The following is a 20,346-nucleotide window of genomic DNA, read 5'->3' as shown; positions in this document are numbered from 1 at the left end:
AGAAGTCGGTCTTAAAGAATTTAGTCCATTGTGTGGTCCGAAACCGAGCGTGGAGAGGGAGTGCTTGACGTGTCGGTCTTTTCCGAGTAGAATGGGAAGGTAATGAAGGAGCATCATCAGGAGATTGACGTTGGCATTTAGGAGTAGGACCAGAGTTGGTCCGGCGTGAAATGGGCGGGCGATTCAAAAATTGCCGTAACGTAGAGGGAGAAGCCGGAAGCATAGTCAAAGGAGAGCGGAGTTCAGACAAACCGAAGGAGTCAGTCGAAGCCCTGGTACCTGAAGCGGGTGAGGAAACAGCACTAGCAAGAGGTACAGGGGCATCAGGAGTGTCCGAAGAGTGGTCTAAACACAAGGCAGGGTCAGAATGGGGTGCGGTATCAAGAAGGGGCCCGGGGGTAGTGGGTTCATGGATTGGGTTCTCCATGGTTAGGTTACTCCTTTGCTTTTTGTTTTTAAGAAAAAAAAAGAAATTAGAAAAGAAAATAAAAATAAAAAAAGGGGGAGCGGGGAGGAATAGTTCTCAGGAGGAATGAAAGGGCCGGAAATCTCCCTCCGCGCCCAAGAGGACCTCAGCACCGCTAGTAGCGCAGATGCAGCATGGAACCCGTGCCATACCCTACCCTTCATGCCAGTAAACCAGCAATCCGGGATAGCAACCTCACATCTGCCGAGCTACCTCGGTGGACAAAAGAGAGGGCGGCTGGATATCCGCCACAAAACATACCTCCTTCGGCCACCACCCCCGGAATCCGAAAGGTGGCTTCCAGAGATACACCCGTCGCCCGAAAGTCACCCAAGCTACTCTGTGATACCGGAGAGGGATCGGGACATCCCCAGGCAATCCAGATTCCACGGCAAACTACGCCACCGCCAAGAACCTCAACGGAATGGGATGGACCCCGGTGTCCTTTCCCCTACCTAGGAACTAGCGCGCCTGTGGGAGAAATCCCAAAGGCCAAAAAGAGGAAGGGCAAGGGAAGAGGAGGAATGGAAAAAGGGGAGGATGGGATATGGGGGGTAATTAGGTTCGGTCTGAGGAAGAAGACCGACAGGTCTAATTCCTCAGACCAAGAGCCTCTTCACCACGCCAAGGAGCCCCCCCTTGAAGAGGATGCAGGAGGAGCAAGACATAAGTAGGGAGAATTAAGCATGAAAGAGAAAAGGTTGGTAAGGAATTTTGAGGAAGGCTGTGTGGATGGAAAAGTATTTAAAATGAGAAAAGGCAGATGTACGAACATCAGGGGGTGAAGACTTCATAAGGGTTGGACAGAGGCAATTGTGGGTGACAGGTTGCCCTGGAGTATAAAGCAGTCAGTCTTCCTTGGAGATGGAGTAGTCACTACCATAATGTTTTGCACTTGTGTATATATATATAGTGATTCAGTTTATACTAGGTAAAATAAAGATCAAACTGGATTAAGGGTACAGAATCAACTAAAACAATCTTGTGGACGTTAGTCACTTTAATTTAAAAAGTTACAATTTCCACAATGTACAAAGAACTCTCAAATTAATAAATAAAAATTTCACAAGAATGAGGCTACAATCTTTACAAATCATGTCTTTAGGGGGGTAGGGATAAACTCTTGACCAGTAGGTAATGTCATACTGCATATCCATTACCAGTTGTTGCTTCTGTGATTTACATATCCTAGGTGATGTTGGATCTGAGGATTATTGCTCCCACAACCTGATGCCATGGTCCTTGCACCATGCAGTCACCAAAGCTGATCAGAAACACAAGCTGTTAATATTCTATACTTCCTTTGCACTGTATATGTACAGAGCAAACTCTATTACATATGCACTATCTCAAGCTGTTGCTATACCACCACTGAAGAGAATATTAACAGTTTAGTTAATATAGTCCAAGATCTGACAATGGTTCCTCAAATTATCAGCAGGTGCACCGAGAAAATATCTTATTAGCTGGTTACATGTCTTCTAGTTCCACTATTAGCAACTGCTTCTGCATAGAAGCCACTGGCACTTAGCCTGCCTGTATTACAACCTGCCCCCCACCCTTCACATCCTACTATATACAGTAAATGGGACAATGCTGGTGCATTGGGTGACATTGTTCCTGTAGTCTGATGGCTCTGCTGCTGCTAGCACATAGATCACAAAAGACCCAACAAACTTTAAAGCACCCAGCACTGCCCCCATCTAGAATAGTTGACTTTTAGTGTTTAAGCATAACAGTAAACTGTAGTGACCTCATAAAAATTACCATGACCCAAAAAAAATTTAATATTAGTATTCTGTTGAAGGCAAAGTGAAGACTAACTTTTGAAAAGCTGAAAATAAAATACTTTGCTATTTAGTAAAGTATTTTTAATATTTTTTGAAAGCAAGAGTCATGTCCACTCACCCATGACAAAAACAGGTTGAATTTATACCAGTGCCTTTCTAATATGACAGTCAATGTAGGTGCTTTGACAATAAGATAACCATGGAGCTCCAGTACAATAAAATACACTAGGTATGCAAGGAATTTACTTGCAGAGCCTACACCAGAATGATATGACTGTCAGTACCTCCAGCAGTATGGCAAGAACTAGCAGTACCTCCAAAATAACATTCATTTCCCAATATTTGCAGCAGAACCCCCCCCCCCCCCTCATCAGCATGATTGACATTTAGTATCATCAATGTGGTAAACACAATCTCTAAAAGTATACCTCTCCTAGTTTTGGTAGATACTGTCAGTACTTCCATAAAAATGGCAACCACTACTTGGAATGTTCAATTGAAGCTCATATAAAGACACACTAATATATATATTTTTTACATGATTAAATTAGTAGATACTGATGCCAAAAATATTTTATATTTCTATTGATAAAGAATTCCAACCCAAAAATGTGTAGAATTATTCTTTCATGGGAAAGAGGCAACCATATAGTGATAAAACAAATGTCAAACATATTACACTTTTAAGCAAAAAATTCAAATCACAACACAAGAGAAAGTGTGTACAGAGAACTGAGGTCCACAATTCCTTTTCCTGACTGACCACTGCATCTCTCAAGCAGATTTTCAGACCCAACTCATGTTGTAAATAAGTGACATAACAAACTGCTGTGCAATATTGTATGACAATATCTTGTATTTAGAATACTGTGCTTTGCCATGTATTTACAGCACAATTTGAAAGCAAAAATATATAAAAATTTAATAACATGAAGTACTTTTAAAAGGCACAGATGACTGTTTTGCCGTGAACTCAACACAAGGAGGATCTGAAGTCCTGGCTGAATGCCACTATGGCATCACCCAGGTAGCACAATGATAATGCTATCATGATGTCCATACCAAAATAAATTAATGCATTGGTTCCTATATCAAGACAGATTAAGGTGATGGGCTGTATATACAAAGGTAAGCTGTAATACCAAGATAAGTAGGATATATTGAGAAGCTTTGTTTACTATACAATGATAGTCTGTAATGTTTTCTCAAGCAAAAGAAAAAAAAATAGTAATAATAATTAGTAGAAGTGAAATTTATACATGTAGAAACAGGTGTGTAAGCTGAATGTTTAGAATATGGTTATGCACCATTGGAAGGATTAACAAGATATTAAGGAAGGAAATGAGCATTATATATTACTGACACAGTATCACAAATTGTGGTTACATGGAAGAGATGGTAGCAATATAAAGATTGTGAAACCATAAAACTTTAAGTCGTGTTTCTTGACCTCTCGTATCAGTGAAACTCAAGTTATTAACACTGATATGTGCTAGTAATCCAACCCTCCATATTATAACTTAATTCCCAGGCAGCAACAATACACCCAACAGTATGAACTCTGAATAATTTTCTTATCTGCCTAAAAATGACCCTAGCTTTGGTCACAAAAAATGGTGGGAGGAATTAGAACATATGTATATATGAATGTTTTTGTTATACAGGAAGAACGTTTGCCTGTATTTTATCTTCCTATAAAAACGGTACACACAACAGACTAGGTAAAACCGTTGTAATTACAAATTTAAGTGAGAAAGTAAGAAGTCCAGAGTAAAATCAAATTAATGCAAGAATTCATATAAAACATTATCGAAACATTGAAACTCATTGCTGCTATACAATAAGGTGGTATCTATGGTCATAAAGACAATTACATTCCAGTGTTACCTAGCACAATATACAAGATTATTTCTATAATATCCCCTTTAGTGTCTTATTAAAATAATAATGATTAGAATGTTGCTATCCAGTACATAATAAGCAGGTACTGACTACATCACTCAAAAATCATTAGATCTGAACACTACATGAATATAGAAATAGTATATGGCAGTTAGACAGAGCACTGGCAAGAATAAGGGCTCATTATCATGGCCAGCAAAACATTGTACCATTGTAGTGTAATATGCACCCTATGACTTAGCCATATAATAGTGCAGTCACTGCATTTCCTGGTAACTGAGGATATCTCATCTTTTAATGCCCAATTCCACTGACATGTTTGTATTATGTTAAACTTTCAAGACTGTTGATGCAAATGATTTTTGTGCTAGTACAGTATGACACCAGGTTATTATGACAATTTAAAATTGTAATATTTTTACCTCAATTGTTTCTCTATGTTGGAACCTTTAATACAAGACTAAGAATGAATCTCTTTTAATTTCATAAATAATAGATCCAACTGGTTATTTAATATCATGGGATTAAGTATTTTGTATAGAATATCGAGACAAAGCACTCTTGTATTAAGGCCCTTATTCTAGAACATATCATTACCTCTATACACTCCACTCATATACTTTATTTACAGTACTCCATTTAGAATATATTTTATTAATGCCTCCCTAAAGACGAAAAACCTACAACTTTGAAATACAATTGCTTAATATCAAGATTCACATATTGACTTCTGAACATTCATTTAATTAAAAAAAATCATTTTTATATAGTTAAAAAGCAGAGGAAATGGGGAAATTAACAGATCACTCCTGTCAAGATACTGTACATGTAGATTTGTCACTGATTAGGAGACTGTATAAAGAATGTTTATTTGAGGTTCAATTTTGTGGGAGGTTACTCCGGTTTTGAGGCACCGGATTATATCTGAAAAGAGAAAAAGGTCAATAACAGTGTGGGCATTTAAATGGGGATATTTTTTTAATATTAGTTCTAAAAAAACATTCCCACTTCACTCACCAATACGGTGAAAAGGAACAGCAACAACACAATTGTTATGAAGTAGTATATTTCAAACTGCACACACAGTGGAACTAAACAAGCTTCTGTGCATGTTCCCCTGCCCTCTCCCTCCAAAACTATATGGCCATTAAAAATTTAAATGAAGAAAGTAAATTTTATTACATTACATAAATTGAGGAGGGGGGGCTAAGTGCCTGAGGAAATGGAAGGCAATCAGTTATCATAAAATACCTGGGAAAATGGAAGGCAATAAGGTTTGATCCAAGGAAAGGTATGATAGGACCATTTCCTTAGATCACAGAGCCTGTCATTGGCATCTAGATATCTTCTGAGGGAAGAAATAAATTTTTAAGGTGCTCGAGTACGACAGTGATAAATCCAGACGGCATATTTTATTACACTGTGCCTTACTGAGGCAATAAAGATTCCTTTAATATTTAAAAGATGCCAACAACATTAAATTAAAATAACTTTTTCACTAATTTCTACCAGTCATAAATTCTCAAGAGGACATACAATTTACAGTATTTGAGGGAAAGAAAAATAAGCAATCCATAATCCTGACCTGATATATCAGGACCTAGTCTCCAGCCACTGCTTAAGTTCTAAACAACAGAACAGGCAAGAGCATCATCACCAGGCCCCAGTTGCTTGTTTTCGTGGCTCCACTGGTTGTCTGTTGGACTGCCACCTCTGCCACACCAAGAAAAATGTGATTATTGGCATCCAATTAAACTTAATTACAGTATTCACATGTTACAAAAAATTATGTAGCAATTTACATGTACTGTATATATAATTGTATTTTTTATGAGTTTTTTTTTAATAAATATTGTAATATGATATAGAAAAACCAGTTTATATATAATGTATGTATATACACACGAGAATAATGGATAAGGAAACTAAAGATAAGAATTCATATAATAAAATTAAGTGCTAAACCTGAGAGGGGGGTCATACTACTCTGCAGGGAGGGATATGAGAAAGGAGGAATGTGCAAAGATGAAGTGAAGGGCAGGGGTCGAGGAAAAGTGTAATCGTTTATCCACATTTCTTAACCACTTCCAATCTCATTCTCTTGCCATCGCAGTGTGCACCGATGGTTCCAAGTCTTCTGACGGCATCAGATTCACAGCATTGTGCGAGAGCATTTTTACGGCTGAATTATATGCCATTCTCGTACCACTTATCCGTATTGCATCTATGCCTGTGTCACCATTTGTGGTCATTTCAGACTCCCTTAGTGCTATATGGAAATTTGATACACCTCATCCCCTGGTTCTTTGTGTCCAACTTTGGTTACGCCATATCTCCAGCAAGCACAAAGATACCGTTTTTTGTTGGGTCCCCGGTTATGTTGATGTACAGGGCAATGAACAGGCAGACACTGCTGTGCGGTCAGCAGTACATGACCTCCCAGTTTCATATAGAGGTGTTCCAGTCACAGACTATTTAGCTGTAACTGCTACCCACCTTCGCACCCGTTGGCAACAACGTTGGTCTAATCTGTCTATAATGAACTACATTCTATTAAACCGAGTATGGGTTTCTGGCCATCTTCGTATCATCAGTGTTGAAGTTGGAAGACTACTCTCTCCCATCTTCACATTGGCCACATTCTTTTTACTCACAGGTATCTCATGGAGAGGCACTCTGAGAATTGTCAGGTTCCAGTTTGTTAGCCACATTCTGTTGGACTGCTCACTCTATCAACAAGCACACAGAATTTACCGCCAATGTCGTCACCACCCTTCTTGCTGATGAACCCTCTTTTAACCCAGACTCTCTCTCACTGACTTTTTGACAGCAAGTGATTTACTGCACAAACTGATGATGCCTCTAGTACTCCTCATGGCCCTTTCTACTTCAATCTCTTGTTACCTTCTACCCTTGCACTATCCACTGTACTCTATGACCTAATAATCATTCTTCTCCCTCTTGCTACCCATTACCCCTGCATCCTTCCCAGCCTGGTGGCACTGCATGACCCTTGTAGGTTTAGCACTTTTTATTATAATAATTATCCACCCCACTTATATCATTATTATAATCAAAACTAAGTGTTAAACCCACAAGGGCCATACAGCCCCCATTTATAAGGGCCCATAAGTTGGGGTGGATTGAAATTCACAACTGTGACAGATGCAGGAGGCATGGAGAGGGGAGGAGCAAGGGGCTGAAAGGGAGTTTTTGCTCCCACATAGCCTTTCTCACCCCAGCTGGGAAAGGCTATGTATGAGAAAAAACAAGGGAAATGGAGAAAGATGATGTAGGAAGAATGGGCAAGGAATGTTAGAGGTGACTCTGCAAGAAGGTACAACAGGGACCTATGGCCACTAAACCGCTGTGGAGTAGAAGAGCCAATGAAGTCGAGTCACATTCTCTCAAGAAAAAATGGCATTAGCAGAAATATGCAGGGTGAGCTTCACTGCAATTAAGGCAAATGGGAGGCAGCCCACAGGATGGATTATTATGATCTGCTGTATTGCAGAGTGGGCATGCTGCTGGTGATCTACAATACTTGACTGGATGGCCAAAGCATCGGCAATGTCTGCACTGCTGAGGTGTAGGGGATAACTCTCACACCTGTAAGCATTGGCCCACTGTATAAACAGAAGATAGAAGCTACTGGCAATGTTGCTAGGATAACGTCTCCGACCCTAGGTAAAGCAGACATAAGTTTCCACTTTGGTGACTGGGAGGTTTTGGAGCTCAAGTTACTCCTGAATATCCAGGCTGTAAGGCAGTCAGATAATGTTATGCAGGACTGAGGACAGAACCACAGCTAGAATTGAGAAGAAAATTGTATATTGTGACAGTGTCAATAGATTGGGGAAGGGAAAGATTTCCAATTTGGTCAACATCCTTCAGAGGATAATGCCCATACCACTCTTGACCTACATGCTTCATGAGTGCTTTGCTAATGCCATGGTTGGTGATGTAAGCTGTGTTACTGGCTGAAAAGAAAAGAATATTGTCCAAGGTTGTCTTTGAAATAGAGTGGAGGGGAATAGGTTTGCAGGTAGCTCATTTGTAAGGGCTGGGGCTAGAAGCAATGCAATGTCTGTAAAAGCATCTGCATCATCAAATATAGGTCGAGTGTGTTTGGACACTGGCATCAAGTCAATCCATCCAGTGAGGTGTGACCAATTCAAAATGGGAGAAACCGGTGCACAGCCAAGGTAGAGTGAAGGTCATAGGTATCAAAAGGAACAGCCGGAATACTGGCGCCAGAGTTAGGCAATTAGGTGTTGCCCAAAATGGTACTGAGTTCAAGGGAAGGTAGGTGGGCAGTATCAGGTAATGGTGCTGCATGGGTATCCATGAATTAAAGTTTCTTAAAAATGGGGGGGGTGGGGTCCCCTTCTCACAACAAGCAGTGTCAATGTTGTATGGAAATGGCACCCTTCATACCAGCAATCCAAGATAATAACCTCACATCCACAAAGCCACCTCGGCTGACAAGAAAATTGCGATCGGAAACCAAGGCATGCCCTTCTTCAGCCACTACCTACCAGAACCAATGGGCAATTTCCAGGAATACTCATCTCAAAAGGACACGTGAAGCCACCCTTTGAAACTCAGGGCAGCTGAGCACATCCCTAGATGCTCCAATTCCCTCCACAAGCAACAGTCACCGAGGGCCTCAACAGAATGGGACAGACAATGATCCTTTTTTTTTACCCCTCAACCTAGGAGCTGTAATATACAAGGGAAGTATCCCCAAAAGCCAAATGAGAGGAAAGGAGATTATCAGATTCACTTTGAGGAAGAAGACCAATTAGGTTTTATTTCTCAGATCAACAGCCCTTCACCATATCAAGGGACTTCCCCTCCCTCCCATTAAAGGGGGTCATATAAAGAGATTGGCCACAAAAAAAAAAATGCTCAAAGCTGTTCTCAAAATGTCCTTTTGTAAGTATGTAAAACTGAATTATGTGGGAGACGGCCGACTTGTTGAAAAAAAAAAATTAAAAAAATTGGAGGGTTTGACAAACTGTCATATGGACTAGAAATGTGTTGTCTTGGAGTTACAAATAAGGCTTCACAAATCTTCCCTGTAAAAAAACAAAACATAATCAATGACTGAATAACACTAAGGCACATGACATCTATTTTCTACCAACAAATATATTAGTATTTCCAGAGCCAGGGAAGAAACCTTCAAGAAGGCACTAGACAAGTTCCAGCAGAGGTGCCTGATTCAACTGAATTGTGAATACTATGTGGGCCAGCAGAACCACATAGCATTCACAATTCAGTTGAGCACATCAGGCAGCAGAAGTGGACTGGGTCTTAAAACTGGCCCAGGCATCAGTTTCCTATCAGGTCAGCTCAACTGCTGTCAGTGTGACAGTGACTAATAGACTGCTGAAGGCCAGAGGCATATTTTCATTGCTCAGCTAAGGCATGTTCCATTTTAGTTTCAATTTTTGTGCAGCAGCTATGACTTCATTTTTTTGTGACATTTTTTTCAGCTGTTTTTTATTTTACCCAGCCCAGCAGCCAACAGGGGATTTCCCAAATACCCATATGGCCAGTCTGCCTCTGTCAAGCAGTCCAAAACCTAACCCAAGGAGAAAATGGAATGATAATGATTTGAAAGTTTTGCCAAAGTGATATCTGCTAAATGCTTTAACAAAATAAATATTTATTCTTTGCCAGGATTTAAATTAATGTGTGCACAACCAAAGTGCCTAATATTATTATATTACTGGCAAAACTAATCAGGTAGTTATGATATGTTTGTCTTACTGATTCACCTACTCAGGTTTAGCACATCACAAAAAGTAAGTACAGTAAGCAGCAGATCCATGAGGATATGCTCCTGCTCAAGACCTCTTCAAGGGGGGCTCCTTGGCGTGGTGAAGAGGCTCTTGGTCTGAGGAATTAGCCCTGTCGGTCTTCTTCCTCAGACCGAACCTAATTACCCCCCATTCTCCCCTCCCCTATCCCATCCTCCCCATCCTCCCCTTTTTCCATTCCTCCTCCTCCTCCTCACCCCTCCCTTTTGCCCTTCCTCTTTTTAGCCTTCGTGATTTCTCCCACAGGCGCGCTAGTTCCTAGGTAGGGGAAAGGACACCGGGGTCGATCCCATTCCGTTGAGGTTTCTTGGCGGTGGCGTAGTTTGCCGTGGAATCTGGATTGCCTAGGGATGTCCCGATCCCTCTCCGGTATCCCGGAGTAGCTTTGGGTGTCTTTTGGGCGACGGGTGTATCTCTGGAAGCCACCTTTCGGATTCCGGGGGTGGTGGCTGAAGGAGGTATGCTTTGTGGCGGATATCCGGCCGCCCTCTCTTTTGTCCACCGAGGTAGCTCGGCAGATGTGAGGTTGCTATCCCGGATTGCTGGTTTACTGGCATGAAGGGTAGGGTATGGCACGGGTTCCATGCTGCATCTGCGCTACTAGCGGTGTCGAGTCCTCTTGGGCGCGGAGGGAGATTTCCGGCCCTTTCATTCCTCCTGGGAACTATTCCTCCCCGCTCCCCCCTTTTTTTATTCTTTTTTTTTGTTTTTATTTTCTTTTCTTCTTTCTTTTTTTTTCTTAAAAACAAAAAGCAAAGGAGTAACCTAACCATGGCAGCCCTAGTCCATGAAACCACTACCCCCGGGCCCCTTCTTGATACCGCACCCCATTCTGACCCTGCCTTGTGTTTAGACCACTCTTCGGACACTCCTGATGCCCCTGTACCTCTTGCTGGTGCTGTTTCCTCACCCGCTTCAGGTACCGGGGCTTCGACTGACTCCTTCGATTTGTCTGAACTCCGCTCTCCTTTGACTATGCTTCCGGCTTCTCCCTCTACGGTACGGCAATTTTCGAATCGCCCACCCATTTCATGCCGGACCAACTCCGGTCCTACTCCTAAACGCCAACGTCAATCTCCTGATGATGCTCCGTCGTTACCTTCCCATTCTACTCGGAAACGACCGACACGTCAAGCACTCCCTCTCCACGCTCAGTTTCGGACCACACAATGGACTAAATTCTTTACTTTAAGACCAACTTCTTCTTCTGCCTACCTTTCTGACCATAGTATTGCCAAAGCGCTCCTGCGTCATGTTGGCAGAGATATTTCATTTCACGCTCTCAAGAGCGGTACGCGCATCGTCACTGTCCAGAATGCTACCCAAGCTCATGATCTTTCTCTCCTTTCGAATATCGATACTACTCCTATCACTATTGAAAAACATCTTTCTCTCAATTCTTGTAGTGGTACTGTCATTCTGCCCCATACCATAGTCCAACAGAATTTCCAGTCATGTGGCAATGACATTTTTGAACAGCTGGAACTCCAGGATCTCCCAATCCTCAAAGTAGACACTTATGTCCTTCCTGCCCGGGGGCGGAGACGTTACCCTTGCAATGTGGCTCGTTTAACTTTTGACAGCCGAGAACTCCCGTCCTCTGTATATGTCGCGGGACATCGGTTACAAGTTCGAAAGGTGATACCTACACCGCAACAATGTAGAAATTGCTGGCGTTTTGGTCACCCAGCGAAATATTGCAGATCTATGGCCGAATGCCCAGTCTGTGGTGCCGACAACCATTCTAATACATCTTGCAGTCAACCTCCATCTTGCCTTAATTGTAATGAAGCTCACCCTTCGTACTCCCGCCGTTGCCAGGTCTACTTAAATGAACGTGAAATCCGTTGCCTCAAAGAGGCAGAAGGTCTCCCTTATGCTATGGCAGTTACTCATCTCCGCCTCCAAGGGAGACTACCCCGTGTTTCTTATTCTCGTGTTTCCAAACATCCCCCCACTTCTGGGGTCCCATCTTCTGCAGCCTCCTCTGTTGTTACCCCTCCCATAGCCATTACGACATCTAATCCTTTTGCTGTCCTTGGCTCTGACGTCCCGACTACAACTCAGTCTGTTCTCACATCTTCGCGTCCTTCCTCACAAGCCCCAGTATCGACAAGACCTCGTACGACACCTAATACCAATCGCCCCTCTACTCAGAAGTCCAAAAAATCCACATTGCTCAAATCTTCTTTGCCCCTTCCTTCCCTTCTTCCACCTCCACACGTTACCTTTCCAGTCTCTGTACCTAGTTCTTCCCCTCTCTCTGGCTCTATTACAAGTGTGGAGATTCACCCTCCTCCTCGTACTATGCCTTCCACCCCCGTCCCCTCCCAAGTTTCTCCCTCTTCTGTCACCTCCCAGGTTTCTACCTCTTCTGTCCCCCCCCACACTTCATCTCCAGTCCCTTACACTTTTCCCTCCCCCTCTACTTTGGTACAGTCCATTACTGTCCCAATCTTTACTCACCCTCCTCCTCCTATCTCCAATATGGTTTCCCATACATCTTTGAATTCAGAAACACTTGAAGCCATTTCAGAATATATTGCAGAGACTAAACCTTCAATGGACACTGATTCACTTCCTGTTCCTTCTCTTCCCTCTCCTCCATCTTCACAACCCCATTCTTCGCAACGCTCCGTTCCTTCGCTACTTGAACATCTTCCAATGCCACCACACGTTGACTTTTCTAACCCCTCTAGTCCGTAGGTGCCTTTACCTACAGATTCCTGATATTTTCTTCATCGCCAATCATGGCCTATTTACAGTGGAATATCCGCGGCCTCAGGGGTAATCGGGGTGAGCTTCAGATGTTGCTTTCCAGGTTTTCCCCTGTTGGTGCTTGCTTACAAGAACCAAAATTACACTCGGCTGTTTTCCAACCTATCTCAGGCTATAATTTATTGTATTCTTCGGATCCTTTCTCAGATGGGACCTTTAATGAAAGTGCCCTTCTTCTACGCAATGATATTCCGTACTGTCAACTATTTGTCCATACCTCGCTGCATTACACTGCAGCCCGTATCCACTTGAATAAGTGGTTTACAATATGTTCTTTATATCTCTCTCCTTCTCGAGCATTTTCTATCCCAGACTTTGCCTTTCTTGTTTCATCCTTACCACCACCACTTCTGTTACTTGGTGATTTTAATGCCCACCATTTCCTCTGGGGGGGGTCTCATTGTGACTCACGTGGCATTCAGTTGGAGGCTTTTCTTGCCTCTCACCCCCTCCATGTTTTAAATACGGGTACTCCCACCCATTTTGATCCTCGTACTCATACTCTCTCTTGCATCGATCTATCAGTCTGCTCTTCCTCCACTGCACTAGACTTCACCTGGTCTGTTCTACCAGACTTACATGACAGCGATCATTTTCCGATCATTCTTACTTCTCCTTCCTATTCACCACCTTCCCGTAGCCCTCGCTGGCAATTTGATCGGGCAAATTGGGATCTTTACTCACACCTCACTGCTTTTAGTGAGGTTCCTTCTTCATCCTCCATTGATGAGCTCCTACACATCTTCTCGACATCAGTTTATACCGCAGCTTCTCATTCTATACCCCAAACCTCAGGCAGGCATTCTCAGAAGTGCGTGCCTTGGTGGTCTCCTGCTTGTGCTCGTGCAGTACGTTTGAAACGTGCTGCATGGGGCAGGTACCGGTACAATAGAACCGCTGAGAGACTTGTTGATTTTAAGCAGAAGCGTGCGATCGCTCGCCGTGTCATCCGTGAAGCTAAACGCACTTGTTGGCGAGACTATGTTTCCACCATCACCTCTGCTTCTTCTATGAGTGCAGTCTGGAAAAAAGTGAGGAAATTGAGTGGTAAATACTCTCCTGACCCGGCTCCTGTTCTACGGGTCACTGGTGTTGATATAGCAAACCCTCTCGACGTTGCCATTGAACTTGGCACACATCTGGTCCGTATTTCCCGAGGGCTCCATCTATGCCCCTCGTTTCTTTCCTCAAAGTCTGCCAGAGAGTTAGTACCCTTGGACTTTTCTTCTCCCGGAGAAGAACAGTATAATGTGCCTTTTACACTTCAAGAACTGGAGGCAACGCTCTCAGCTTGCCGATCATCGGCAGCTGGGCCTGATGACATTCATATTCGTATGTTACAACATTTACATCGGTCAGCCCTTGTAGTCCTCTTACACCTCTTCAATCTTATTTGGGCACAAGGAGTTCTTCCCCAGCTGTGGAAATCTGCCATTGTTCTCCCTTTCCGCAAACCGGGTACTACAGGACATGATGCCTCCCACTATCGCCCCATCGCTCTTACAAGTGCAGTTTGCAAAGTGATGGAACGCCTCGTAAATCGACGTTTAATGTGGTATTTAGAGACTCACAACAGTCTCTCCGCTAGTCAATATGGCTTTCGTAAGGGTCGTTCTACCATAGACCCCTTACTACGCTTGGATACGTATGTTCGTAATGCCTTTGCGAATAATCACTCAGTTATTGCCATATTTTTTGACCTTGAGAAGGCATATGACACAACTTGGAGGTATAATATTTTGGCCCAGGCCCATTCCTTAGGCCTCCGAGGCAATCTACCATCCTTCCTTAAGAACTTTTTAACTGACAGACATTTCCGTGTTCGAGTCAATAATGTTCTTTCCCCGGACTTCGTCCAAGCTGAAGGTGTCCCTCAGGGATGTGTTCTAAGCACAACACTTTTTCTCCTTGCTATAAATGATTTGGCCTCTGTTCTTCCACCCAATATTTGGTCATCACTCTATGTTGATGACTTCGCTATTGCTTGTGCAGGCGCTGACGGTCACCTTATTGCAGTTTCTCTCCAGCATGCGGTCGACCGTGTTTCCACTTGGGCCACCACACATGGGTTTAAATTTTCAAGTACCAAAACTCACCAAATTACTTTCACTAGACGCTCTGTTATCTCCGATCATCCTTTGTATCTCTATGGCTCCCGTATCCCCGAACGTGATACAGTCAGGTTTCTAGGCCTTCTCTTTGACCGTCGGTTAACCTGGAAACCTCACATTACCTCTCTGAAGGCAACTTGTCACAGCCGGCTAAACCTTCTTAAAACCCTTGCTCATCTTTCCTGGGGAGCTGATCGTCGAACTCTGCTTCGCCTACATTCAGCCCTCGTTTTATCGAAACTCGATTATGGTGACCAGATTTATTCCGCGGCCTCTCCTGCTACTCTCTCTAGCCTTAACTCTATCCATCACCAAGGCTTACGTTTGTGCCTTGGTGCTTTTCGCTCTTCCCCTGTTGAGAGCCTCTATACAGAAGCAAATGTTCCATCCTTGTCTGATCGCCGTGATGCCCATTGCCTTCGTTACTATGTACGCTCTCACGATCTACACAATCCTTCCATTTATAGAATGGTCACCGATATTAGTAGACATTCTTTATTCGTTCGCCGCCCCTGTTTGCTCCGTCCCTTTTCTCTTCGCCTACATTCACTATTGTCTTCCCTTCAGTTACCACCTTTATATGTTCATGTAGCATCTCACTTTTCCCTGCCCCCCTGGGAAGTTCCAGCTGTTCGGGTCTGTTCTTTCTCACTCCCTTGCTCGAAAGCTCAACTGCCTACGGTGGCTTCCCGCTCTCTTTTTCTTGATCACTTCCACTCCCATTCTCATGCCACCGCTGTGTACACAGATGGCTCTAAGTCTTCAGACGGCGTCGGATTCGCAGCAGTGTTTCCGGACAGCGTCGTACGAGGGCATTTACTATCTTCAGCTAGCATTTTTACTGCTGAACTGTATGCCATTCTTGCAGCACTTATTCGTATTGCATCTATGCCTGTGTCATCATTTGTAGTAGTCTCAGACTCCCTTAGTGCTCTACAGGCTATACGAAAATTTGATACATCTCATCCCCTAGTTCTCCGTATCCAACTTTGGCTACGCCGTATCTCTACCAAACATAAAGATATTGTTTTTTGTTGGGTCCCTGGTCATGTCGACGTACAGGGCAATGAACAGGCAGACACTGCTGCGCGGTCAGCAGTATATGACCTACCAATTTCCTATCGAGGTGTTCCATTTCTGGACTATTTTGCTGCAATAGCTACCCACCTTCGCACCCGTTGGCAACAACGTTGGTCAACTCTGCTCGGTAACAAACTTCATTCTATTAAACCGAGCATAGGTTACTGGCCGTCTTCTTGTCATCAGTGCCGAAGTTGGGAGACCACTCTCTCCCGCCTTCGCATTGGCCACACTCGTCTTACTCATGGGTATCTCATGGAGAGGCACCCTGTTCCTCTCTGTGAGCAGTGTCAAGTTCCAGTATCGATTAGCCACATTCTGTTAGACTGCCCTCTCTATCAACGAGCACGCAGAATTTACCTCCAACGTCGTCTTCGTTCTCCTACTCTCTCTTTACCTTCCCTTCTTGCTGATGGACCCTCCTTTAATCCTGACTCTCTCATTGACTTCTTGACAACGACTGATTTACTCCACAAACTCTGATGATACTTTTTGCACTCCCCTCAGCCCTTTCTGGTTCAGTCTCTTGCTGCCCTTTACCCTTTCACCATCCACTGCCCCGCTGTTATCCGTAACCTGTTGCTCATCCATCTCCCTTTTGCCACCTGATGCCCTCGCTTCCTTCCTGCCCTGCAGCGCTGTATAGTCCTTGTGGCTTAGCGCTTCTTTTTGATTATAATAATAATAATCCTGCTCAAGATAATTTGCTGGACTGCACAAATCCATGTTGGCAAATTTATGTTCATATTTCACATCATATCACTTTTGAGTGTGTCTGACTCTCCTAACTTCCATTAAAAACTGTGATTCAAGTACCATTAACATTCAAAATTTGTGTATCAAACAGCTTTGTGATGGTTGTGCAGTGAGCAGGAGCATAACATCCTGCTTATCATACAGGCCTGAATGTTTAGCAAACATGGTAACACTATATAACTGGATTTTATAAATGCCAAATCTTGTACCATCTGTTGTTCTTTTTTTTATTCTTCAAACAGTAGGTAAGGAATTACTCGGGAAATTGTAAAAACAAACTTAGCCCTCTCAAGTCTCTACCAAAATGCTGTTTACTGAATACTGTAGAGCATGACTGCTTCCATGAATGTCCTGCTTGTGTATGCCTGGTAGCAGCACAACTGGTAAGGTGACATGTTATGAGACTTGGTGCTGTGGGCAATTAAAATTGCAGCCATAAACTGCCAATAAAAAAATTAAGTTTCAAATTCGTACATACATCCAAAAACCAAAGTTTTGAAGCATGGATATGACAAGAGCCCATGTGGCAGGACACTTGTGAAGGCAATTGTCAGTGGTTAAAAGCCAGGGCCAGAAGACAAACCTGGACCCTGAAACCACAAATGGGTAAATATGCACACACACACATTGTTATGAGGAGATATGGCAAGACCCATGAGGCAGGACACTTGTGAAGCCAGTCATAGACGGTTAAGTGGTGCCAAGAGGCAAGACTTGACTCAGCAATCACAAATCTGAGGGCGTGTGCGCACACTTCAGTCAGCAAAATTCAGCTGTTACAATAAGTTAATGAGGGTTAGTATGGCAAAACATTAAATTTAGGAGAAAGTATAGTAGAGTACATTACATAGGTTTAATCTGAATGAAGATAATGTGTAGAGTAATTATCAAACATACAGGCCAGGTCAATCGGTGGCATTGTCTGGCAACTGTTTTTTTTACTAAAAAATTTGTTTGGTTCATGGCTGTCATTAAAAGTCAAAAATCCTAAAATTATATTTCTTAATTGGCAGTTTTTTTCCTAAGACTTGGACAATGTAGGATACTCAGTTCTGATAAATATATAAACACATGTTTTAGGTAATGCTGAGAGCAAGGGGCTAGTAACCCCTTCTCCTATATGTATTACTAAATGTAAAAGGAGACACTTTCATTTTCCCTTTTAGGCCACCCCGCCTCGGTGGGGGATACAGCCACTGTGTTGAAAGAAAGATGATGTTTTAGGTCTGATAGGTGTAATAAACACTCGATGCTCAAGGGTATTACACATGCACTGGAAAAGAAACTGTATATTTCAACTCTGAACTGGAATCCTCATCAGCTGTATGTACATTAGAGGAATGAGGACACCTTGAGTGAGGAAAACAGGTCAGGAGAAAAGTTACAACTAGAAAGTCTAAGCTAAAATCTTGGGTAACTCATAAAAAGGTTAAACAAATATAAAACTGAAAGGGTTACATTTGCTCTTATATTATAATGCTATAAACTTTTAATGCAAAATGGCCTACTGAACCATGCCAGTGGATGGCTTGTTAAGCTATAAAGAAATGGTTGGGTAGATATAATGTAGAGAAAGTTAACTTTAAGAAAGATCTGCCCAGCAGGTACTTTTGTATGGGATAGTAGCTTCATTACTGTTGAAAGACTGATTTGAAGTTTTCATGTGTTTAAAGATTGATGAACTTTCTTGGACACACTTCACTGCTTGTTTGTTTGACTAGTTGGGAATCAAAATACGTATACAATTTTTTTTCCAGTTCTGTTGTCTTGTCTACATGTGGGATACCCTTCAGCATGTTTTAGACATGTTTGAATTTATAAAGCCATCTTTAAACAAATAAAAAATCTAATATTGAGTTATGTATTTTATATCAGACACTTCATATTGGAATCTTGAGAAGGCTTTGTAAATTTTACAAGTTGCTTGCAAAATTATATGAGACTCACAAAGTTTAAAGCAAAGAAACACTTGCCATGTTAATTCACGGAAAAAAAAATCACACACACAAAGGGGATAGTAAGAGACTTGTTAGAATAGCTTTTCATGCTAGGATCAGGACAGTGTTAGGAATGGATAGGTTCAGTGAGTTAGTCCACATACTCTTGGCATTTATCACCAACCTGAGCTCAAAATTCTTGCAATTCTCTCAAAAGTATGACAGAAGTTCAGAATTATATGGTGATAAGCTGATGATAATAGTCAAAACTAAATGTAAGTATGGATTTCAATTAAAAGCCAAGATCAAAAGCAAAGGTTGGTGCTGGCGGGTCCGAAGCTAGGTCTACAAACCTTGGCTGGTGGCAATTGATGGACCCTCTGAATTCCCAGCAAAGGTGGTGGTGGTGAGGAGTGTGGTAGTGGTAATTTGGATAGTAGTGATGGAGGTGGTAGGAGTGGTGGTGGTAGTAGGTGGGACTTCCATGCACCGAAAATAAAATAAGTTTAGTCTCTTGAGGAAAGTGTTCTTAGTGAAAGTGAAAAAAAAAAAAACTACAGCTACAGATGAAATGCAGTTTTGCAACAAAATTAATTGCATAGTTTGGCTGGCAGGTTATACAATATTATCGAGCAATATTTCATAAACAAGGAAACTGTTTAGTATGAATACTAAATGTTGGTTATGTAATAGTCTCAAGCAACATTATATGAAATATTACAGAAATATTTTGTAAAATGATGACTGCAAACATCTGACATAATATACATATACAGTATATATATTGTAAATATAAATATGACATTCTTTAGGAATTATTATGGAAAACAGTGCAGCCTCACCTTTTTTTGTTGAAAAGTCAAGCTCAGAATTGGCCCCCCACATAAACTTGTTCTTAATCTGGACAGTGGCATGATAGTCAGTGGCTGGCTCCAGATCACTAATGGTGTGCTTCATGTAATGCATAAGACCCTGTGATTCCATTTCAGTGGCCTCATAAGTGTTGTCCTGCCACTCACCAGGTTCATCAGTGGAGTCGTTAGCCTGCCACACGAAATTATCATTCGTACCACTGGCACATATCACCACATTTTTAAAACTGAAGATTACTTTTCTAAATGCTATTTTTTTTTTTAGTTTTTAACACAATGGCAGGATGACCAAACGAAGAAAACATACACAAATAGCCCACACGTAGGAGAGAGAAGTTTATGATGACATTTAGGTCTGACTTGGACCATTTACAAGTCACACTAACATGCCTAAGCTGCCCAAGTCAAAGACTCCTTTATGCCAGTAGGGGGCTCTTGTTTCAAGGAACTGAACCTGACCTCTTCCTTAGATAGAACCTGATTGCCTCCCATTTCCTCCAGACACTGTTTATGCAAGCACTGTGCATACCAAATTAAAATCCACTTGACCAATTTCTGTAAATTTTTTCATAGGCATTACCACACTTGCCTCCACGCAATTCAACTCGGTGCACTCGCATGCTAGTTAAATGTTCCAACCCCTACCTCTCAAAACCTCATTTACTACTACCTCTAATATCCTACACAGGAGGGTCTTGCTTATACAGCAGGTTAGGTTCTCGGCTATTGCTGTAAAGCAAAAATCGCTCTAAAGTGAATCATATCCTTTTTTCACTTTTAAATGCACAAAAAAGCCTGATAACATATTTACCTAGGCTTAAAAAAA

At 42.3% G+C, this 20,346-nt stretch overlaps 1 protein-coding gene across 1 annotated transcript in view; it reads right to left on the bottom strand.

Moving 5' to 3' along the window:
- Positions 1-1,448: 1,448 nt before the first annotated feature.
- Positions 1,449-20,346, bottom strand: part of LOC138855068 (protein amalgam-like) — a gene marked incomplete at its 5' end in the record, with an annotated part of 36,723 nt that continues 17,825 nt past the window's right edge. Inside the window, 4 exons of the mRNA XM_070102050.1 lie at positions 1,449-5,082; positions 5,744-5,871; positions 19,002-19,127; positions 19,491-19,692. Coding sequence (XP_069958151.1) covers positions 5,777-5,871; positions 19,002-19,127; positions 19,491-19,692 — 423 coding nt within the window. The remainder of the gene's footprint in view (positions 5,083-5,743; positions 5,872-19,001; positions 19,128-19,490; positions 19,693-20,346) is intronic.

This window comes from Cherax quadricarinatus, chromosome 79 (assembly GCF_038502225.1).
Source record: "Cherax quadricarinatus isolate ZL_2023a chromosome 79, ASM3850222v1, whole genome shotgun sequence".
NCBI lineage: Eukaryota > Metazoa > Arthropoda > Malacostraca > Decapoda > Parastacidae > Cherax > Cherax quadricarinatus.
Note: the sequence above shows the minus strand (reverse complement) of the source record. Positions and strands in the feature narration are given on the sequence as shown.